Source organism: Pristiophorus japonicus, chromosome 8, assembly GCF_044704955.1.
Source record: "Pristiophorus japonicus isolate sPriJap1 chromosome 8, sPriJap1.hap1, whole genome shotgun sequence".
In the NCBI taxonomy this organism is placed as follows: Eukaryota; Metazoa; Chordata; class Chondrichthyes; family Pristiophoridae; genus Pristiophorus; species Pristiophorus japonicus.
Genome location: NC_091984.1, coordinates 105,704,479 through 105,728,672, shown reverse-complemented (window position 1 = coordinate 105,728,672; position 24,194 = coordinate 105,704,479). Strand labels below are relative to the sequence as shown.

The 24,194-nt window shown below is 46.1% G+C and overlaps 1 protein-coding gene across 1 annotated transcript in view; it reads left to right on the top strand.

The window, feature by feature from the left end:
• The first annotated feature begins 1,940 nt into the window (after positions 1 to 1,940).
• slc30a7 (solute carrier family 30 member 7) overlaps positions 1,941 to 24,194 on the top strand; it is a 62,015-nt gene continuing 39,761 nt past the window's right edge. Inside the window, exons 1-4 of the mRNA XM_070887245.1 lie at positions 1,941 to 2,104; positions 2,312 to 2,413; positions 11,925 to 12,038; positions 13,028 to 13,115. Coding sequence (XP_070743346.1) covers positions 2,025 to 2,104; positions 2,312 to 2,413; positions 11,925 to 12,038; positions 13,028 to 13,115 — 384 coding nt within the window. The 5' untranslated portion in view covers positions 1,941 to 2,024. The remainder of the gene's footprint in view (positions 2,105 to 2,311; positions 2,414 to 11,924; positions 12,039 to 13,027; positions 13,116 to 24,194) is intronic.

The window sequence follows — 24,194 nt, the reverse complement described above, 5'->3', positions numbered from 1 at the left end:
CTCATTGGAAATGGCCGATTATGCTAGTGTCCTCCAACACGTCTCCTCTGTTGTCCAGCTCTCTGGGACTGCTCTTGCTTGGTTCCTTTCTTACCTTTCCGATCATAGTTAGAGCATCTCCAGCAACGGTTCCTCTTACCACACCCTGCTCCATTGGAGCCCTCCAAGAAACTATCCTTGGTCCCCTTCTCTTCTTCATCTACATGTGTCCGCCCCTCAGTGATATTGACTAATGACACCCAACTCTCCCTCCCCACCACCTTGCCCAAACCCCCTGCCTCTGTAATATCCAACTAACTGCTGTCCTTTTCACAAAACCTGTTCTTAGCAAATATAGAATGGATGCATTCAATTTTAGAAAATATATTAAATGATACTGGCCCAGAACCCCCTCTGAAGGGATACTCTTCTCTCCCCATATCCTGTACTCTAGCTCTGATCATGAATGCATTCTGTTTTATTGCCTCTTATTTTATTGGCTTGTCTGTTTTGCTTTCTGTGCTGTAAATGTTAGCTTTCTCAAGTAGTATTAGAAACACTGATGTTACCTATGAGTAAAACACAGGAAGTTACTAGACTAATAATGTATAGATTGGGAGTTCAAATTCCACCATGGCAGTTTGAGAATTTGAATTCAGTTTAAAAAGTCAGGAATAAAAAGCTGGTATCAGTAAAAGTGTCCATAAAGCTGTTGGATTGCTGTAAAAAACCAACTAGTTCACTAATATGCTTTAGGGATGGAAACCTGCCGTCCTTACCAAGTCTGGACTATATGTGACTCCAATGTGGCTGATTCTTGACTGCCCTCTAAAGTGGCCTAGCAAGCCACTCGGTTGTATAAGGAACATAGGAACAGGAGTAGGCCATTCAGCCCATCAAGCCTGTTTTGCCATTCAATTAGATCATGGCTGATCTGTATCTTAATTCCATCTACTTGCCTTGGTTCTGTAACCCTTAATATCCTTGCCTAACAAAAATCTGTCAATCTCAGTTTTGAAATTTTCAATTGACCTGGCCTCAGCCGCTTTTTGGGACTTCCAGATTTCCACTACCCTGTGTGTAAAGAAGTGTTTCCTGACATCACCCCTGAACGGCCTAGCTCTAATTTTAAGGTTAGCCCCCTTGTTCTGGACTCACCAGAGTAAATATTTTCTCTCTATCGTACCCTATCAACGTTTAATCATCTTAAACACCTTAATTAGATCACCCTTTAATCTATATTCAAGGAAATACATGCCTAATCTATGTAACCTGTCATAAGTTCAGCTCTCAACTTGAAAACTTCTTATAGTGGAATCCATTATTAAAACAACATAATAATAATTACAACATATATATTGTGATTTTTAGCTGTGGACCAACCCTGTTTTGATAGTAGGGTGGAAGAACTTCCATTTATAGCGCTTATCTCCTCTTCACATGATTCCCCCCTCAATTCTGGAGGAAACAGAACCCTTTTCTATTGCAGATGTAGGCCTGGCATGTTCCTTCCTGATAGTGCAAAACTGAAGAGTGAATAGTATCTTGTAGCAACTACTTTAACTTTAATATTTAAATATTGTGTATATAAAACCATTCCAAAATAAATTATCATTGGCTTCAATTGCTGCATAACTGTACATTTCAAAATGGCGGAAAATAAACCAAAACATGTCAAAAATCAGTATTCTGGGGAGGCATACCACACCTTTACCCTTAGGAAATAAATGTTGCTCTTCAAAGATTTCTAAATTCACCAGTGTCAAAGTCCATTTATGTGTTTTATTTCCAAGAGTGCAACTGATAGAATATTGTGTACAGCTGCAGCTTACGTTATGCATTCCCACTGTAACTACATACATCGAGTGAGGAGCAGACTGGTGAATTGGAAGTGTCAATGAAACGGAAAACAGCAGTGTCTGTTTACTGTACGGCACGGCGCTTGCGCGTTGCGCGCCGTACGGCCGCGGCGGTCGGAAGTTGCTGCAAGCGAGTCGTGAGTCAGTGCAGTTGCCGTGGAGCGGCGGCCGCGGCCTGGAGTCACCATGTTGCCTCTCTCCATAAAGGACGATGAGTACAAGCCGCCCCGACTCAATCTGCTGCGCAAGGTGTCGGGCTGGTTCAGGTAGGAGCCGGGACGTGGGAGGTCGGAGAGGGCCGCTGGGCAGCGGGAGTGTGGCCGGCTCCGGCTGCGGGCCCTGCCGTTGTCGTCTCGTCTCGCCGAGCCCGGGGCCCGGGGCTCGGGGCTGGCTGGAGTGTGGGACTGGGTGTAGGGCCGATGGGCGGTCTGTGTCTCTCCCGCTGATTTCTCCCTTGCTCTTCCTCTTCCCAGGTCCATCCTGTCGGACTCCACATCCCGGAACCTCTTCTTCTTTCTGCTGCTGAACCTCTCCTTCGCTTTCGTGGAGCTGCTGTACGGGATCTGGAGCAACAGGTGAGCCCAAGGGCCCAGCCCCGCTGCACTGCCACGTCGCGCTTCCTAGGAGGAAGTGGGAGAAAACGCCACGGCCCCGCCGCACTTCTCCCACAGCCAGGAATGAACATCCACAGACCGGTGGCTGGAGTTAACGAGCACCAACAAGCCGGCCCGGGCACTGCTCTCCTCTGTGTAACTCTGCACCCATGTAAAGGGAGGCTTGATGCACAGATGAGGGAGAAGGGGCTACGGGGGCAGGGTGGGATTAGAGTGGTAGGAGGCTCGGGTGGTAAACATTGACATAGAATGGTTGGGCTGAATGGTGTCTCTCTGTGCTGTCGATTCTCTAATAGGTTGGTTCCTCTGTTGCTGGCTCGGGCTACTTTGAGGCACAATATGTTACACAGTCATCATCATCATAGGCGGTCCCTTGGAATCGAGGAAGACTTGCTTCCACTCCTGAAGTGAGTTCTTTGGTGGCTGAACAGTCCAATACGAGAGCGACAGACTCTGTCACAGGTGGGACAGATCGTCGTTAAGGGAAGGGGTGGGTGGGACTGGTTTGCCGCACGCTCTTTCCGCTGTCTGCGCTTGATTTCTGCATGCTCTCGGTGTTGAGACTCGAGGTGCTCAGTGCCCTCTCAAATGCACTTCCTCCACTTAGGGCGGTCTTGGGGCCAGGGACTCCCAGGTGTCAGTGGGAATGTTGCACTTTATCAGGGAGGCTTTGAGGGTGTCCTTGTAGCGTTTCCGCTACCCACCTTTGGCTCGTTTGCCATGAAGGAGCTCCGAGTAGAGCACCTGCTTTGGGAGTCTCGTGTCTGGCATGCGGACTATGTGGCCTGCCCAGCGGAGCTGATCGAGCTGGTCAGTGCTTCAATGCTGGGGACGTTAGCCTGAGTGAGCACGCTGATGTTGGTGCGCCTATCCTCCCAGGAGATTTGTAGGATCTTGCGGTGACATCTTTGGTGATATTTCTCCAGCAACTTGAGGTGTCTACTGTACATGGTCCATGTCTCTGAGCCATACAGGAGGGCGGGTATTACTACAGCCCTGTAGACCATGAGCTTGGTGGCAGTTTGGAGGGTCTGGTCTTCAAACACTCATTTCCTCAAACAACCGAAGTCTGCACTGGAGGCAGTGTTGGATCTCGTCGATGCCTGCTCTTGTTGATAGGAGGCTCCTGAGATATGGGAAGTGGTCCACGGTGTCCAGAGCCACGCCGTGGATCTTGATGACTGGGGGGGCAGTGCTGTGTGGTGAGGACAGGCTGGTGGAGGACCTTTGTCTTATGGATGTTTAGCGTAAGGCCCATGCTTTCGTACACCTCAGTAAATACGTCGACTATGTCCTACACAGTCATCATCATCATAGGCGGTCCCTCGAACAAGGATAACTTGCTTCCACACCACAGTATTTACACCTTGACAGCTGAATGACCAGTTAGTGTGCCAATGATTACAGAATGTAATATTTGACTTGATTCTAGTATTGTTTTTTGTTTGTGAGATCATTGGCAGATGTGCAAAAGCTTGCATTTATATAGTGTTTAAATGTCATTGAATGTCCTAAAGCCTTTTATAACAAATTAATTACTTTTGAAATAATCATTTTTTTGTAGGTAATCACGGCAACCAATTTGTGAAAAGCAAGGTCCCACAAACAGTAAATGAGATAAACAACCATCTAATCTGTTTTGGTTGAGGGATGAATGTTGTCCAGGACACCGAGAGTTCCATACTCTTTCTTGGGATCTTTTACATACATCTAAATGGCAGCTGGGGCCTTGATTTATTGTCTCAATAGAAGGGCAGAAATCTAATCAATTAGTAGCCACATAAGATCAGTTTTCCAGAGGCTGGCACTTCGCGAAGCTGGCCGACATCCGCTCCCGGGGTGCTCCTTAAAGGGGAGTGCGCCAGTGCTCCGGGCTGCCATCTTTCTTTGCATTTTAGTTTGTGGGGGAAAAGACTTGCATTTATATAGCACCTTTCACGACCTCAGGATGTCCCAAAGCACTTTACAACAACAACTTCCATTTAAGTAGCATCTTTTAATGTTGTGAAATGTCTCAAGACGCTAAAATATTTGACACCAAGCTGCATAAGTAGAAATTAGCACAGGTGACCAAAAGCTTGGTCAAAGAGGTAGGTTTTAAGAAGCGTTTTGAAGGAGGAAAGAGAGGAAGGAGAGGTTTAGGCAGGGTGTTCCAAAGCTTGGGGCCTAGGCAACAGAAGACACAACCACCAGTGGTTGAGCGATTACAAGCAGGGATGCTCAAGAGGGCAGAATTAGAGCGCAGACATCTTGGGGGCGGAGGTGGGGGGGAAGAAAGGTTGTGGGGCTGGAGGAGATTACAGGGGGAAGAGGTTGTCGTGTTGGGTTGTGGGGCTGTAGGAGATTAGAGACAGGGAGGGGCGAGGCCATGGGAGGGATTTAAAAATAAGGATGAGAGTTTTGAAATCGAGGCGTTGCTTAACTGGAAGCCAATGTAGGTCAACAAGCACTGGGATGATGGGTGAGCGGGACTAGGTACGAGTTGGGACACGGGCAGTCGAGTTTTGGATCACCTCTAGTTTACGTAGGGTAGAATGTGGGAGGCCAGCCAGGAGTGCGTTGGAATAGTCATGCCTCGAGGTAACCAAGGCATGGATGAGGGTTTCAGCAGCGGATGAGCTGAGGCAAGGGCGGAGATGGGCAATGTTACGGAGGTGGAAATAGGCAGTCTTCGTTATGCAGCCAATGAAGTATTTTTGAAGTTTAGTCACTGTTGTAATGTAAGAAATGTGGCAACCAATTTGTAGACAGCAAGGTCCCACAATCAGCAATAAGGCAATGAACAGGTAATCTGTTTGTGATATTGGTCGAGGGATAAATATTAGCCAGGACTCCGAGGAGAACTCCACTGCTCTTCAAAATCATGTGATGGGATCTTTTACATCCATCTGAGGGCAGGGTGGGGCCTTGGTTTAACGTTTCATCCAGAAGAGTGCAGAGTTCCCTCAGTACTGCACTGAACTGTCAGCGTAGATTATCTGCTTAAGTTCTTGGCCTTGAACCCAGAACCTACTGACTCTGAGGCGAGTGTGCTACCAACTGAGCCACAGCTGACAACTATTCTCTCTCTTTGCTGAGGATATATATATATAAAATACGAACAAGTTACAGCACTGAAACAGGCCATTGGGCACAACTAGTCTGTGTTGAAGTTTACGTTCCATGCAAGCAAATATTTTGACATATTTGCCCACCTGTTCCCATATCCCTTTGTCCAACTATCCAATCTATTCTTGAATGTTGATCTAGTTTCTGCCTCAACCACTAACCCTGGAGGTGAATTCCACAACTTCACAACACTGTAAAGAACTTTCTCCTGTCTTGTAAATCCCTTGCATTTAATCCCCCTCTTCTGTCCTGAGGACGTTAACTCCTCCCTTACGCAAGATTTTAGATACACTGTGTGACATAAGAAATAGGAGCAGAAGTAGGCCATTCGGTCTGTCGAGCCCGCTCTGCCATTCAGTAAGATCATGGCTGATCTTCTACCTCAACTCCACTTTCCTGCACTATCCCCATATCCCTTGATTCCCTTGCTTCTGGCACCTCACCAATGTGGTTATTATTCATGTGTAAATCTTGACAATGAGCATCGGCAGGCTTTTTGACCTTGGCGAGCATCAAAAGTAAGCCCACTTTCCGATTTTCCCATCTTAACCCATGGATGCTATACCCACTTGTAAAGCCCCATCTGCTGTTTTGACTCATGTAACTTAGCACAGGTTAGTGAGCAAACTTTGGACCTGTCTGGTATGGGTCATCTACTGAATATGTACATCTGAGAGATTGGAGAAGTTTTCAGCTACTTTTGGAAGCAGTGGTGGGAGCAGCAGCAATGTGCTTGTATCTGAGTGGATCCCTCGGTGCCTCAACTAAATGGACTAGAGATCCAAGGATAAGAATTGGGAATGAATTGGGAATGAATTGGGAATGAATTGGGAATGAATTGGGAATGAATTGGGAATGAATTGGGAATGAAATGGGATGAAATGTTAAAACTACATTTTTATGGAAGAATTTCCTTACAGAGCAGGAGACGTCTCTGCAGATTTGTTTACTGTAAACTGATGCAAATCCAGCCTCTCTTGTAGTCTAAGCCATTGATACTCCTTAATCTGTCCAATTTTTATTGTATTTGCTTTCGTGATTATTAAAGGGCTTAAAATGCATTGGACTCTCAAACTCAAACTGGCTTCATAAATATGAGACTGAATTAAGTGACCACTTACTGTACTATAACAACTTGCATTTATGTAGCACCTTTAACGTAGCAAAATGTCTCGAGGTACTTCACAGAAGCGTATCAAACAAAATTTGACACCCAAGTCACAGAAGGAGATATTGAGGCAGATGACCAAAAGGTTGAACAAAGAGGTAGGTTTTAAAGAGTGTCTTAAAGGGGGAGCGAGATGGAGAGGTTTAGGGAGGGAATTCCAGAGCTTAGGGCCTAGGCAGCTGAAGGCACGCTGCCAATGGTGGAGCAATTAAAATTGGGGGTGCGCAAGAGGCCAAAATTAGAGGAGCCCAGAGATCTCTGGGCTTGCAGGGCTGGAGGAGGCTACAGAGATGAGAAGGACAAGTCCATGGGGCGGGGCGGTGGAGGGGGGGATTTGAAAACAGAATTTTAAAATTGAGGCATTGCCAGACAGGGAGCCAATTTAGGTCAGCGAGCACAGGGGTGACGGGTGAACAAGATTTAAGAGTTAGAATATGTTCAGCAGAGTTTTGGATGAACTCAAGTTCATGTAGGGTGGAAGATGGGAGGTTTTCAGGGAGAGCATTAGAATAGTTAAGTCTAGAGGTAACAAAGGCATGGATGAGGGATTCAGCAGCAGATGGGCTGAGGCAGGGACGGAGTCGGGCAATGTTAGAGGTGGAAGTAGACGGTCTTGATGGAGAGGATATGTAATTATGTGATGGGAAGCTAATCTCTGTGTCCAATACGACATCAAGATTGTGAATCGGCTGGTTCATCCTCAGACAGTTGTCAAAGACAGCGATGGAGTTGGTGGCTAGAGAATGGAGTTTGTGGCAAGGACTGAAGACAATGGTTTTGGTCTTCCCAATATTTAGTTTGGAGGAAATTTCTGCTCATCCAGTACTGGATGTCAGGCAAGCAGTGTGACAAATCAGACAGAGGTGGTGGTGAGGGAGAGCTGGGTGTCATTAGTGTACATGTGAAAACTGATGCTGTGTTTTCGGATGATGTCGCCGAGGGGAAGCATGCAGGTGAGAAATAGGAGGGGGACAAGGATAGATACTTGGGGGACTCCAGAGGTAACAGTGCTGGAGAGGGAAGAGAATCTGTTGCATGTGACTCTCTGGCTACAACTGGAGAAATAAGAACGAAACCAGGTGGGGGCAGTCCCACACAGGTGAACAACGAAGGAGAGGCTTTGGAGGAGGATGGCGGGGTCAACTGTGTCAAAGGCAGCAGATAGGTCAAGACGGATTATGAGGGGTAGTTTGTCACAGTCGCAATGTAATTTGTGACTTTGGCCGTTTCAGTACTGTGGCAGGGCTGGAAACCTGATTGGAGAGATTCAAACATGGAGCTGCGGGAAAGATGGGCACGGATTTGGAAGGCGACAATACGTTCAAGGACTTTGGAGAGGAAAGGGAGTTTGGAGATAGGGTAGTAGTTTGCAAGGGCAGAGTGGTCAAAGGTGTGTTTCTTGGAGGAGAAGGGTACTGATGGCAGATTTGAAGTGGTGGGCGGACAGTAACAGAGAAGAGGGAACATTAACAATATCAGATAACATAGGGGCCAGGAAGGGAAGTTGGGTGGTTGGCCAGTTTGGTGGGAATAGGGTCGCGGGAGCAGGAGGTGGATCTTGTGGACAAGATGAGCTCGCAGGATAGCAAAGAAACTTGAGAGTTCAGGGCTAGGGCAGGGGGCAACCTTGGGGGAAGTTTAGCTTGGTGGGCTAATTCAGGGGTTCTTAAATGAGGGGTGTCTAGGGGGCTGCGAGAAGATTTCAGAGGTCTGCCAGTTGGTTTGTCCTATCACTATGTAGGGGAGACTAATGTTTATACAGTCTCTCCTGTATGTTGAGACTAGTGGAATAGTCTCAGCTATACAAAGACTGCATGTGCAGTCAATTCATGTTCTTGCTGTTGGACACCATTTAAACGCTTGGACAAGTCCCTTTACATATCACTGATTTTTACAGCAATATTTATCTCGGTAAGATTGTTTTTTGATCCAGTCTCTGGGATTGTGGAAAGGCCATAATAATTGCTTTCCCCTCGTGCGCAGCGTCCAAGTGTTGCTTGGAAGCCGCTCACGCGTTGAAAAGAGCACCGTCAATGGAGAGTGCGCATGCCACGTAGCCTTGGAGGGAGGTGGGTATGGGGGGGGAGGAAAGAGACTTTCCAGTCTCTGGGCCTACGGCAAGGCCATAATAATTAGGATCCGGTGTGATACTCCTTCAATGTCTTCAGTCTGAGTTAATAAAATAGCTGAAAGCATTATCACGATTTTCCTCGTGCCTCAGACTCAGCTTTTTATTCCTGGCCATGTGTTTCTCTGACGGATGGATAGGCCTAGTTTGGGCGCTTGTGTCCTCTGAGGTACCGCTGGCTATTTGTGAAAGGGTTGGAAGGAGGAAAGAGGTGGGCTGCCTTTGTCGCTACAGGATTTATGACGATGGTCGGGTGGGTATAGTCGCTCAGGGTCCATTTCTCTCATGTCCCTCTGCCATTCTGGTGCTGTTAATTCAAGTCGCTTACTTTTAATTCAGTCTGACCGACTGCACAAAACGGGCCTGTAGTGAGCACAGCACTTGTTCCTTTTTCACTTCCTGAAGAGCAAATGGTTCATGGGGTGGAGCAGACCGTGAGCCACAAATAGGCAGATAATGTAAATTTAGGATAAAAACACAAAGTGCTGGAAATACTCAGCAGGTCAGGCAGCTTCAGTGGAGAGAGAAAAAATCATTTCAGGTCAATAACCTTTCGTCAGACCGGAAACGTTAACTCTGTTTCTCTCTCCACAGATGCTGCCTGACCTGTGTATTTCCAGCATTTCCTGTTTTTATTTCAGATTTCCAGCATCCACAGTATTTTACTTATGTAAATTTAGGACATGATAAATAGAGTTCTTAATAACTAATTAATTTTTATGCTGGAAAAATACTTGTGTTGTGTTACGGGGGCCCATGGAACATTTATAGCACTGGATTGGGGGCCTTGGAAGCAAACCGGTTGAAAACCCCTGGGCTAGGGGAAGGGAGGGAAGTGCCAGAGGCAGCTGATAGATGGTCTTAGTCTTTGTGACAAAGAAGTCCATGAGCTCCCCATACTTGTTGATGAAGGTGTGGTTGGAAGAAGCAGGGAAGAGAGGGTCTAAGAAGACAGTTAACAGTGAAGAGGCGATGCCGCGCGCTATCTTTGCATTCTAGGATGATCCTGGAATAATGAGCAGTTTTGGCAGAGGAGAGCAGGAACCGACTGTGCTTTTTGTGGTCCAGCCAAATAAGGTGGTGATTACTTAAACCAGTTGTCCGCTATAGACGTTCAACTCTGTGTCCTTTTGACTTCAGGGAATGGAGATGAAGGCCATACAATGGGGAAGGACCGGGGTGTGAGAAAGAGTCATTGTTTTAATGGGAACAATGACATCAAAGGTGGAGTTGAGAGTGATTGAGCAGATTGGTGGCTGCAGAAATGTTGTGAATGAAGGGTCAAAGGCTGGACAGTTGGGAATTTGAAAGCACAAAAGGAAGTGGAATTGGGAGGGGGATGTGGCTGGAGAGTGATACAAGGAAGTGATCAGAGATAGCCTTATCTGTGATTTCCACACAATGGGATCAGCAAGCCCACGTCAGATGGCGAGGTCGAGGGGGCGGCCGTGAATATGGGTCAGGGAATTTATATGGGGAGGGGGTGAGAGAGATTTTGGGAGGATAGGAGGGCAGTGAACTCAGGAGAGAGAGCATGATGAGTTGAGATGGAGGTTGAAATCACCGAGGATGAAAAGTTGTTCGCTGCAGAGGGTGAGGGAGAAAAGCAGTGAAGCTATCTTGGTGAGAAACTTGGCGTGGTACTTGAGTGGGCGGTAGAGAACGAGAATTTTAAATGAGGGGTGTGGAACAAGGTGAGATGCTCAAAGGTGCTGGAGGAGTAGGGGGATAGACCAAGATGTGATTTGGCGATGAGGGCTTCACTGCCACTGCAGTGGTGGAAGGTATAGCCAGGCGGAGAAGGTGTCATCACCCCTCAGCCAGGTTTCTGTCCAATTATGATGTCGATGCAATCATCCACAATGAGCTCATGGATGACAAGGACCTTGAACAGACACTTTGGAGGGAGATGCAGAGAGGAGCGGTGATATCTGATCTACTGGCAGAGTCCACGGGGTCTGCGCGGGGACAGACAGGAGGTTGGCAAGATCAGCCTAAGCAGGTGTGCGCTGGGCGGCGAGAGTAGGATGGGGCAGTTGGGGTTGCTATTTGTAATGAGGCAGCAAAGATAGTTTTGATGAGCCATTTGGACCAAGGGAGTCAAGCCTGGGACTGCGTTAGGAGGGTAGGAAGGTTGAGAAGTGCTGAAAAGTTGGGGTAGGGATTTGAGAGTACCTGAGAGGAAAGCAGTGAAAGAAGGCTTGATGACAGGAGAGAGGGGTCTAGGAGGGGTAAAGAGAAAAGGAAAAAAAGGGAGAGAAAAAAGGAAATAGAAGTAATGGGCTCTGGTCCAGAGTGGCAGCCAAAACCACTTTAAGCTGATTTACATTACAATGACATTCTAGTGAAGTGTTGGCACTGATGATTCCTGTTTAGTAATTATGTTGGTACTGATGCCTTTTCAGACAGCTGCAACTGTCTACATCTCCCTTCATAATCTCTCCCTAGCTCAGCCTGTTTCCTTATGCCTATTTGTGGTGCTTTATGACATTTCTTTACACTAAAGATGTTGTTGTATAGATACAAAATTAAAAATACTGGATATACTCAGCAGATCAAGCAGCATCTGGAGTGAAGATGTTCTGACAAAGGGTGTAAGCCTAATCTCAGTGTTTCCAGCATTTGCAGTATTTTGTTTATTTAAATGCAAGTTGTTCTTCTTTGTCCTCCTTACTAGAGCTGTGCTGCTCAGAGATTGTGTGTACCCTCGGAGAGGTTGGTAGGGATGGTTAAATTAGGTTAGGTGACCATTCATTTGGGCTATAACTTTTGGTTTATTCACCTGAATTCAGAAGGCTTCACTCTTTTCCACCTCCTCCCCACCCCACATTGAGCTACCCATTGTATTGGAACATACAGGACTAGGCCATTCAGCCCACAGAGTCTGTTCTGCCATTCAATGAGATCATGGCTGATCTATATTAGTTTCAAACAGACTTGGGTGGAAAAGTTCACGATTGTCTAAAAGGTGATGGTTCATTGTAGGACTGAGGTTTGAATTTTATCATGCTAAAACTCTGTGGGGTTCTGTTGGAAGTGTGTTGTGAATTTGATCTGTTGTGCTTTAGTTTAGGTCTCATTTCGGACTCGTTCCACATGTTCTTTGACTGCACTGCCCTTCTGGCTGGACTGGCAGCATCAGTGATCTCCAGATGGAGGTCGAACGATACCTTTTCCTATGGGTAAGAGCTGGAGGCTTATTACCATTTGATTGCGTGGATATACATATATTTAGCAGTCAAGCCCTTCCTCTTTTCCCTCCAACAGAGATGCTTGGGTTTCAGGGTGGTTGCAGCACTGACACCTGTTAATAGAATGAACCACAAACTAGACCAGACTTTGCTTTTATCTCTTGGAGAGATTTAAGTTTTTCCCTCACGTCGCCACAAAAAAAGGTCGTAGATCCATTGATTTGTTTTTTTACATTTCTGACGGAAGTACAAGAATTTGGCAATTTATTCCCTCTCCTATTTCCCCTCTCTGGTCCCATCCTGCATCATTTCACAGCTGAATGTTGGTGATGCTTTGTAACCCAGCACTATTAAGCATGCTGCAGCGTTGTTGGCTTACTCTTAAAAATGTATTTTTTATACGATTCTCTCCTCCAAAAGTATAAATGATGTGCTCACCTCTGCACTCAAGATGCGTGTCCAGAATTGCAGCTGCCTTAACCAGTCTGACAATAGTTCCTCTGTGAGCACTTCAGTCAACCTGAGTCTGATTGAAAGCACGTAGGCTCTGTTGGCATCACAAAATGAGCCAGTGTGACAGACCCTTAACATTTTGCTTTTTTAACATGTTAATTTTGCTTGGGGTTTCAGGCTGATCCCATTATCAATGTGCTAGTATGATGCATCCAGGTTTGGGATCGAGAAATGATTATATTTGCACTATAAAGAAATTAAAACACAGTCCAGAGTCAACATTACATTGCTATGATCATGGCAATGTAAGCACTGTGTAGACAGCATGGGAAAGGGTTACAAAATAGGGAACTCTCAAACAAGTAATAGCCTCAATGTACTATTAGTGGAAAATGCACCGTCATTTACACTCTGGTTATTTTCAACAAACATGTCTAACAATTTTGAAGAAACCAGTTAATGCTCCTGGTCATGTGGTAGCAAAGTGTTATCCTATTCCTTCATATATATTTTGCTTCCTTTGGCAGGTATGTCCGAGCAGAGGTTCTGGCTGGATTTGTGAATGGATTATTCCTGATCTTCACAGCCTTTTTCATTTTCTCAGAAGGAATAGAGGTTGGTTAGTGAAAGATGTTGTGGCTATATGTCAGCTGTAGAATTTCACTCCCAGCAAATTCCTTTTGCATCTTGGAAGGAATACTTTACAGTCATGTCTGGTTTGTAACTATAGGAAGATTCTAAATGTCAGTGGTTTTAAATGCAATCTGCATTATTGGAATTTGCAGACTGTTGCTCACTTAGTAAAGGATTCTTTGCTGGGTCTTTCTAGATTTAAAAAAAAAATGTGGCAGTGATATGTGTGACATTACCTCAATCTGCGGAGTAGAATTTCAGCGATGCCATAGGTCACTGGTGTAATGTCCTTACTCTATAGTATGAAACCATATGAGGCACATTCTGGGGACAAGGTCACTCTGTGACCTTAACTCTTTATTCACAGGACTCCAAAGACGATGACCCTGCGTGGGACCTCCCTTTTTATACCTGTGTGATCAGGTAAGGAGTGTCTCCCACAAGTTCACCCCTTGTGGTCAAGGTGTGCATCTAGGTTGAGTGTATACAGTAATACAGTGGTGTTACATTGTGGTTGAACACATGACATCACCTCTCTTCTCTCTTTCCCCCCCCCCCCACCCCCAAAAGTCTTATTGGGATCATAGGTTTAGTCTTTCAGGTGGTCTACGCTCCCTCATGGAGCGTCGCAGTTGGGGCTCTGGTTGTTGGACACTGACGTGAGTGTCTGTCACCTGTGGTGATTCCGGGCTGACCACAATGACTGTGCATTCTTCTGATTTATCTTGTTGCTCGTTCACTGGCAGTGTTGTGAGCTCCATCTCATGGTCTTCAGGTTCCTCCTTGTCGTTGCTGAACCTTTTTTTTTACTTGGTCCAGATGCTTACGGCATATCTGACCATTGTTGAGTTTTACCACGATGACCCTATTCCCCTCTTTGTCAATTACAGTGCCCTCAACCATTTGGGCCCCATGGCATGATTGAGGACGAATACAGGATCATTTATTTCTATACATCTCCCCCTCGAATTACGGTCATGGTACTCGTTTTGTGACTTGCGCTTGCCCTCAACTATGTCGGTCAGGACTGGGTGAATGATGCACAACCGAGTTTTGAGTGTCCATTTCATTAGTAGCTCTGCAGGCGGGACCTCCGTGAATGAGTGCGGTCGGGATCTATAGGCCAGCAGGAATCGCAATAGATGGCATTGTAGGAAGGGTCCTTGAATCCTGAGCATATCTTGCTTAATGATTTGGACCGCACGTTCCGCCTGGCCATTGGAGGCCGGCTTGAATGGCGCAGTCCTGACGTGGTTGATGCCATTGCCCGACATAAACTCTCGGAATTCGTAGCTTGTGAAACATGGGCCATTATCACTAACCAGGATGTCCGGCAAGCCATGGGTTGCAAAGATCGCACGTAGGCTTTCCACGGTGGTGGATGACGTGCATGAATTCAGAATGATGCACTCGATCCATTTCGAGTACGCATTACCACAATAAGGAACATCTTTCCTATGAACAGGCCCGCGTAATCAACGTGAATCCGTGGCCTGGTGGGCCAGGGCCATAGGCTGAGCAGGACCTCCCTGGGGGCATTACCCAGCTGGGCACACGTCATGCACCTGCGAACACAGTGTTCCAGGTCTGAATCAATTCCAGGCCACCAAACGTGTGACCGGGCAATGGCCTTCATCAGCACAATGCCTGGGTGCTCGCTGTGGAGTTCCCTGATGAATGCCTCCCTGCCCTTCTGGGGCATAATTACCCAGCTGCCCCATAATAGGCAGTCGGCTTGGATGGAGAGCTCATCCATCCGTCTGTGGAACGGTCTGACCTCCTCGGGCCATGCTCCGTGTGCGGGCGCCCAATCCCCAGTCAGGACACATTTCTTAATCAGGGATAGGAGGGGATCTCTGCCCAGATTTTGATCTGGCTGGCTGTGATGGGGGAGCCTGCGCTGTCAAAGGCATTGACCGCCATGACCATCTCGGCGCTTTGCTCCGCTGCCCTCTCAGTGGTGGCCAGTGGAAGCCTGCTGAGCGTGTCAGCGCAATTTTCAGTGCCGGGCCGGTGCCGGATGGAGTAGTCATAAGCAGCCAGTGTGAGAGCCCATCGCTGTATGCGAGCTGATGCGTTGGCATTGACAGCCTTGCTGTCTGACAACAGGGATATTAATGGCTTGTGGTCCGTCTCTAATTCAAACTTCCTACCAAAGAGGTACTGATGCATTTTTTTTACACCATAGACACATGCAAGCGCTTCCTTCTCGACCATCCCATATCCCCGTTCTGCTTGAGAGAGCGACCTGGAGGCATAAACAGGTTGTAGTTGACCCTCAGCATTGCCCTGCTGCAACACGCACCCAACCCCATAGGACGATGCATCACATGTCAGAACCAATTTTTTTTACAGGGGTCGTACAAACAACTTGTTTGAACAAAGTAGGTTTCTCATCTGATCAAAAGCCCGTTCCTGACAGTCCCCCCAAAACCAATCACAACCCTTACGCAGGAGCACATGTAGCGGCTCCAACAACGTGCTCAAGTTCGGCAGAAAGTTCCCGAAATAGTTCAACAGTCCCAGGAATGAACGCAACTCCGATGTGTTGCAGGGCCTGGGTGCTCATCGAATCGCCTCTGTTTTGGATTCAGTGGGCCGAGTCCCATCCATAGCAACCCTCCTGCCCAGAAACTCAACCTCAGGAGCCAAGAACACATATATTTAGACTTCTTGAGTCGCAGGCCTACCCGGTCCAGTCGGCGTAGCACCTCCTCCAGGTTGTGGAGGTGTTCCTCGGTGTGTCGACCCGTGATAAGGATGTCGTCCTGGAATATGATCGTTCCAAGAATGGATTTAAGCAGGCTTTCCATGTTTCTTTGAAAAATCGCGGCCGCTGATCGAATGCCAAACGGGCACCTGTTATAAACGAACAGTCACTTGTGCGTGGTGATGGTGGTCAGTAGTTTAGATTCGTCGGCCAGTTCCTGGGTCATATAGGCTGAAGTGAGGTCCAACTTGGTGAACAGCTTGCTGCCTGCCAGCGTGGCGAAGAGGTCCTCTGCTCTCTGGAGCGGGTATTGATCTTGTAAGGACACCCGATTGATGGTGGCCTTGTAGTCGCCACAGATCTTGACACAGCCATCCGCTTTTAGGACGGGAATGATGGGGCTCGCCCAGTCGCTGAATTCAACAGGCGAGATGATGCCCTCTCTCAACAGCCGGTCCAATTCGCTCTCGATCTTTTCCCGCATCACATACGGCACCGCTCTGGCTTTGTGGTGCACTGGCCTGACGTCCGGGGTGATGTGTATCACTACTTTAGTGCCTTTGAAAGTCCAGACGCCAGGTTGGAATAGTGAATCGAATTGTTGTAGGACTTGTGAGCACAAACTTCGATCCACAGATGACGTTTTGCGTGAACATCCCCCCATTTCCAGTTCATCTCAGCTAACCAGCTCCTCCCCAATAGTGTGGGACCATTGCCCGGGACAATCCAGAGCGGCAGCCGATTCACTAACCCATTGTTTGACAGCCAACGTTGCACTGCCTAGCAACATTTCTTTAGTGTAGGTCCGTAATACGTGCTAATTTGGGTCGACTGGCTTTAAGTGGCCATAGCTTCTCAAATTGCTGAACGCCCATGAGTGACTGGCTGGCCCCAGTGTCCAGCTCCATGTGTACTGGGATGCCGTTTAATAAAACCCTCATCATCATTGGTGGCGTTTTGGTGTATGAACTGTGAATATTCGCCACATGGACCCGCTGAACCTTGGCGTCCATCGATTTGCCCCAAAAGTCATCCTGCCTCAAAGAACCCTCTTCTGGTCCATCCGCCTCATATATTAGTCTGGTTGCAGACTTCCTGCACATTCGAACTAAGTGGCCACTGAGATTGCAGTTCCTGCAGACAAACTGTTGAAATCTGCAAGATCTAGCTGAGTGTTTTCCCTCACACCTCCAGCATGAGTTAAAGTTTCCATTGTTGGGAACAAAGGGACTATGGCCAGGCATTCCGCGCTGACTGTCCCTTTGACTGCTCTTAAGTATCCTATTAGTGGGTGTCAATGGCTCCATCGCGGCTCACATTGTGATGGCGTGAATGTCCGTTCAGCCTGTCATTGTCTCTGTTGAAGTCCTACTCTGGGGTCTATTGCTGCCCGGGCAGTGTCGGACTACCCCTGTCTGCCTGCGGGGCACTGAGTCGAATCGATGATGTTGACTCCCTGATCCATTGCCACGTTGGAGGCAGAATTGCGCGCGTATATTATTTTCATCTCTTCCTCCCCCACCATGAAAGTTTGAGCTATCAACGCCGCCGCTTCTAAGGTCAAATCCTTGGTCTCAATTAATTTGCGGAAAATTCCCGCATGACCGATGCCCTCGATAAAGAAGTCCCTTAGCATCTCCCCCCTGCAGGTGTCTGTGATCTTAGAGGCTGGCCAAACGCCAGAGGTCAGCTATGAAGTACGGTATGCTCTGTCCTTCACGACGTCGGTGAGTGTAGAATCTGTGTCGGGCCATATGTATGCTACTCGCCGGTTTGAGGTGCTCCCCAATCAATTTGCTAAGTTCTTCAAAGGTTTTGTCCGCCGGCTTTTCGGGTGCAATAAGTCCTTCATGAGCGCGTAAGTCTTTGGTCTGCAGTTGGTCAAAAGATGAGCCCTTCGCTTGTCGGCTGCTGCATTCCCCAGCCATTCTTTCGTAACAAAGCTTTGCTGAAGCCTCTTGACAAAATCGTCCCAGTCTTCCCCAACACAATACCATTCCTCTGTGCTACTGGTGGCCATTCTCGTGGGTCGTGAATTCCCATTTCTTGTCGCCAATGTAATGTCCTTACTCTACAGCATGAAACCACACGAGGCACATTCTGGGGACAAGGTCACTCTGTGACCTTAACTCTTTATTCACAGGACTCCAAAGACGATGACCCTGCGTGGGACCTCCCTTTTTATACCTGTGTGATCAGGTAAGGAGTGTCTCCCACAAGTTCACCCCTTGTGGTCAAGGTGTGCATCTAGGTTGAGTGTATACAGTAATACAGTGGTGTTACATTGTGGTTACATAACTGACAACTGGCTCACCTCGTACCTAACTGTATAGATTCAGTTATACCATCTTCAGAAGTAATCTACATTTTTTATCCCTCCCCTTTTTCTCTCCTGAAGACATTGTCTCCTTGCTAGTGAGCATGTGCACCCTGCAGTGCTTCATTTTTCTTTGTGTGCCCCTAGACGGTGAGTGTGGGTGAGCTTCTCGATTGCTGGAGCCATCACAGCTAAGCCTAATTTTATATGCACCTGGCATCCAGGTGTTCATATTGCCAGCAGGAGTTACTGAATAAGAATCTGGAGCAGAAACCCTGGATGATGCCCACCACCCCCCACCCCCCAAAGATACGGATGCCAATTGGAGCATTCCTGCTCCTGCCACCCCAGTTGCAAGCAATTGGCTCAATACATCCCAGGGAACACTTGAGACCATCCTGGTCTATGTAAGTCGACTGTTCACTACCTTAACCAGTTGAGCATTAGTGGAGCTTGTCTTTGTTTCTTTGTGTCTAAAAAGATACAGGCAGTTAAATGTCCCACAGATGGGTTGCAGCCATAGCATGGAGTGCCTTGTGGAATAGGGTGGGGTCTACGATCCCAGCTGGACCATCACAGGAACAAATCATTGGGCACTTACAGGGACCTAGAAATTATAGCACAAAAAGAGATCATTTATCACATTGTGCCTGTGTCAATGCTTTCTCTTTAAATAAGGCTGTCTATTCTAACCCCATTTTCCTGCACTTAGAAATCACGTTATATATTTAACATTTAAAAAAAATAATACTTGCCCAATTTTTTTTGTAGTCTCTGCCTCAGTAGCCACTTGTAGCAAAGCATTCAATGTTTGAATAACCCTTTGTGTGAAAGATTTCTTTTAACTTCCTGCTCCTAATTTCTAACTTACTTGGGGTAAGGGATGATCCACGGGTAAATCCATCCATGGAGCATTATAGCAGCTGTGTTAAGGGCTCTCTCTCTGAGTAATGCGTTGCGGTGAGGGAGGACAGTTAATTGACCGGATACAGATCACCGTGGGTTTAAAAAAAGTAACCACTTTAAATTGAACACAGCTGCATTTTTCTCCTCCCAGTGGAACAGTTTTTGTTGGAGTAACATGCATATTCACTTGGTTGTAAACAGAAACAAAAGCATTTGTATAAAGTATTTTGTGTAAAATATACAAATCATTGCTTTTTGGTCAATGCTGCTCCCTACCTGCACTCAGTATCCCTCAATCATGCCTCCCTCCGCAGAAACAAATCTTGATTGTCCCTAGAACTCACATACTCTCCAATAACTTAATTCTTAACACTCTTGTCCTCAATACAAAAAAAAATGTTCTGGCAAAACTGTGGCGGATGGTGTTCAATGCAGGGAAATGTGAGGTCATCCATTTTGGACCCAAGAATGATAAATCAGAATATTTTCTAAATGGTGAGAAGCTGGAGCTGTGGAGGAGCAGGGAGATTTTGGGGACCAAGAACAGAAATCACTATAAGCTAGTGGACAGGTACAAAAAAATAATTAAAAAGGCTAATGAAATCTTGCTCTTTATATCAAGATGGTTGGAATACAAAGGGTGGAAGTTATGTTAGTTATATAAGGCTCTGATTAGACCCCATCTGGAGTACTGCTTCAGTTCTGGGGACCGCACCTCAGGAAGGATGTATTAGCCAGTAAGGGTTGCAGCGCAGATTCACCAGAATAATACAGGAGCTAAAAGGGTTAAATAATGAGGACTAGGCTTGTATTCCCTTGAGTATAGAAGATTAATTAAGGTGTTTAAGATGATTAAAGGAGTTAATAGGGTAAATAGAGATAAACTATTTTCTCTGGTAGGAGAGTCCAGAAAAAGGGGGCATTACCTTAAAATTAAAGTTAGGCCATTCAAGGGTGATATCTGGAAGCACTTCTCCATGCAAAGGGTAGTGAAAATCTGGAACCCTCTCACCCAAAAAGCTGTTCAGGCTATGTCAATTGAAAATGTCAAAACTGAGATTGGATGTTCGGTAAACGTTATGGAACCAAGGCGGGGAGATGATGTTTTCCTAATTTTTAACTTGTGTATAATTTAACATTTATCAAAATATGCTTGCCCAGATCAACTTTGTGAATTCCCTTTTGTAATACTGAAAACTTCAATTGATTCATCTAGTAGCCTTCTCTTTCCAAAGAAAACAGATTCCATTTGTTTGTTTTTTCATTTGTAATTTAAATTCTCGATACCCAGAATTATCATTGTTACTCACCTTGAGCAAGGGCAGTCATATCCTTGGGATGTCAGCCATGTATTCGCCCCCAGGTTTCATCTTCCATTAGTTACAGTAGTGACAAAACTTTATTTTTCTAAGCTGGTAGTTGGAACTTGCTGGGGGATGGGGGCTTTCAGTCCATTTTATGCCCCTTCCCTTTTTAAGGGATTTCACTTTGTTGTGGTATGAATCCTAGTATATTGAGGCTCTGTGCCTCAATGCGAGGAGTATTCGGAATAAGGTGGACGAACTAACTGCGCAGATAGCAGTTAACGGGTATGATGTGATTGGCATCACGTAGACATGGCTCCAGGGTGACCAAGGCTGGGAACTCAACATCCATGGGTATTCAACATTTAGGAAGGATAGACAGAAAGGAAAAGGAGGCGGGGTGGCGTTGCTGGTTAAAGAGGAAATTATTGCAATTGTAAGGAAGGATATTAGCTTGGATGATGTCGAATCAGTATGGGTGGAGCTACGGAATACCAAAGAGCAGAAAACGTGGGAGTTGTGTACAGGCCACCAAACAGTAGTAGTGAGGTTGGGGACAGCTTCAAACAAGAAATAAGGTGTGTGCAATAAAGGTACAGCAGTAATCATGGGCGACTTTAATATACATATTGATTGGGCTAACCAAACTGGTAGCAATGCGGTGGAGGAGGATTTCCTGGAGTGTCTTAGGGATGGTTTTCTAGACTAATATGTCGCGGAACCAACCAGAGAGCTGGCCATCCTAGACTGGGTGATGTGTAATGAGAAGGGACTAATTAGCAATCTTGTTGAGCGAGGCCCCTTGGGGAAGAGTGACCATAATATGGTTGAATTCTTTATTAAGATGGAGAGTGACAAAGTTAATTCAGAAACTAGGGTCCTGAACTTAAGGAAAGGTAACTTTGATGGTATGAAGCGCGAATTGGCTAGATTAGACTGGCGAATGATACTTAAAGGGTTGATGGTGGATAGGCAATGGCAAACCTTTAAAGATCACATGGATGAACTTCAGCAATTGTACATCCCTGTTTGGAGTAAAAATAAAACAGGGAAGGTGACTCAACCATGGCTAACAAGGGAAATTAAGGATAGTGTTAAATCCAAGGAAGAGGCATACAAATTAGCCAGAAAAAGTAGCAAGCCGGAGGATTGGGAGAAATTTAGAATACAGCAGAGGAGGACAAAGGGTTTAATTAAGAAGGGAAAAATAGAGTACGAGAGGAAGCTTGCCGGAAACATAAAAACTGACTGCAAAAGCTTCTATAGATACATGAAGAGAAAAAGATTAGTGAAGACAAATGTTGGTCCCTTGCAGTCGGATTCGGGTGAATTTATAATGGGGAACAAAGAAATGGCAGACTAATTGAACAAGTACTTTGGTTCTGTCTTCACAAAGGAAGACACACATAACCTTCCCGATGTACTAGGGGTCCGAAGGTCCAGTGAGAAGGAGGAACTGAAGGATAGCCTTATTCGGCGGGAAATTGACGGGATTGAAGGCCGATAAATCCCCAGGCCCTGACAGTCTACATCCCAGAGTACTTAAGGAAGTGGCCCGAGAAATAGTGGATGCATTGGTAATTTTCCAACAGTCTATCGACTCTGGATCAGTTCCTATGGACTGGAGGGTTGCTAATGTAACACCACTTTTTAAAAAAAGGAGGGAGAGAGAAAACGGATAATTATAGACCAGTTAGCCTGACATCAGTAGTGGGGAAAATGTTGGAATCAATCATTAAGGATGAAATAGCAGCATATTTGGAAAGCAGTGATGGGATAGGTCCAAGTCAGCATGGATTTATGAAGGGGAAATCATGCTTGACAAATCTTCTGCAATTTTTTGAGGATGTAACTAGTAGAGTAGACAGGGGAGAACCAGTGGATGTGGTGTATTTGGACTTTCAAAAGGCTTTTGACAAGGTCCCACACAAGAGATTGGTGTGCAAAATCAAAGCACATGGTATTGGGGGTAATGTACTGACGTGGATAGAGAACTGGTTGGCAGACAGGAAGCAGAGAGTCGGGATTAACAGGTCCTTTTCAGAATGGCAGGCAGTGACTAGTGGAGTGCCGCAGGGCTCAGTGCTGGGACTCCAGCTCTTTACAATATATATTAATGATTTGGATGATGGAATTGAGTGTAATATCTCCAAGTTTGCAGATGACACTAAACTGGGTGGCGGTGTGAACTGTGAGGAGGACGCTAAGAGGCTGCAGGGTGATTTGGACAGGTTAGGCGAGTGGGCAAATACATGGCAGATGCAGTATAATGTGGATAAATGTGAAGTTATCCACTTTGGGGGCAAAAACACGAAGGCAGAATATTATCTGAATGGCGGCAGATTAGGAAAAGGGGAGGTGCAGCGAGACCTGGGTGTCATGATTCATCAGTCATTGAAGGTTGGCATGCAGGTACAGCAGGCGGTGAAGAATGCAAGTGATATGTTGGCCTTCATAGCAAGGGGATTTGAGTATAGGAGCAGGGAAGTCTTACTGCAGTTGTACAGGGCCTTGGTGAGGCCTCACCTGGAATATTGTGTTCAGTTTTGGTCTAATCTGAGGAAGGATGTTCTTGCTATTGAGGGAGTGCAGCGGAACTTTACCAGACTGATTCCTGGGATGGCAGGACTGACATATGAGGAGAGACTGGATCGACTGGGCCTGTATTCACTGGAGTTTGGAAGGATGAGAGGGGATCTCATAGAAACATATAAAATTCTGACGGGACTGGACAGGTTAGATGCAGGAAGAATGTTCCCGATGTTGGGGAAGTCCAGAACCAGAGGACGTAGTCTTAGGATAAGGGGTAAGCCATTTAGGATTGAGATGAGGAACTTCTTCACTCAGAGTTGTTAACCTATGGAATTCCCTACCGCAGAGAGTTGTTGATGCCAGTTCATTGGATATATTCAAGAGGGAGCTAGATATGGCCCTTGTGGCTAAAGGGATCAAGGGGTATGGAGAGAAAGCAGGAACGGGGTACTGAAGGAATGATCAGCCATGATCTTATTGAATGGTGGTGCAGACTCGAAGGGCCAGATGGCCTACTCCTGCACCTATTTTCTATGTTTCTATGTTTGTTGTACATAATTAACAATGTGGATACTGGATGTCGTTTTTAATCCCTATACTTCATTATATAGTGTGAGGTGCAGTCACCAATTAGTTTATCCAGTGTTTAAATGCATGATATTGCAAATACTGATTTTTGTTTTTAACTAATACTACTTTCAAAAGTGTGACGGTTTGTGCATCACTCCATAACTACAGATGGACCTGGGGGTCCTTGTACATGAAACACAAAGTTTGCATTCAAGTACAGCAAGTAATTAGGAAGGCAAATGGAATGTTGACCTTTATTGCAAGGGGGATGGAGTATAAAAGTAGGGAAGTCTTGTTACAACTGTACAGGGCGTTGGTAAGACAACACCTGGAGTACTCCTTATTTAAGGAGGGATATACTTGCATTGGAGACAGTTCAGAGAAGGTTCATGAGGTTGATTCCTGAGATGAAGGGGTTGTCATATGAGGAAAGATTTAGCAGGTTGGGCCTATACTCATTGGAGTTTAGAAGACTGAGAGGTGATCTTAGTGAAACTTATAAGATTCTGAGGGGGTTTGATCGGGTAGATGCAGAGAGGATGTTTCCCCTAGTGGGGGAATATAAAACTAGGGGGCATAGTTTCAGAATAAGGGGTCGCCCATTTAAAACGGAAATGAAGAGGAATTTCTTCTCTGAGGGACGTGAATCTTTGGAATTCTCTGCCCCAGAGAGCTGTGGAGGCCGGGTCATTGAATATATTTAAGGCAGAAATAGACAGATT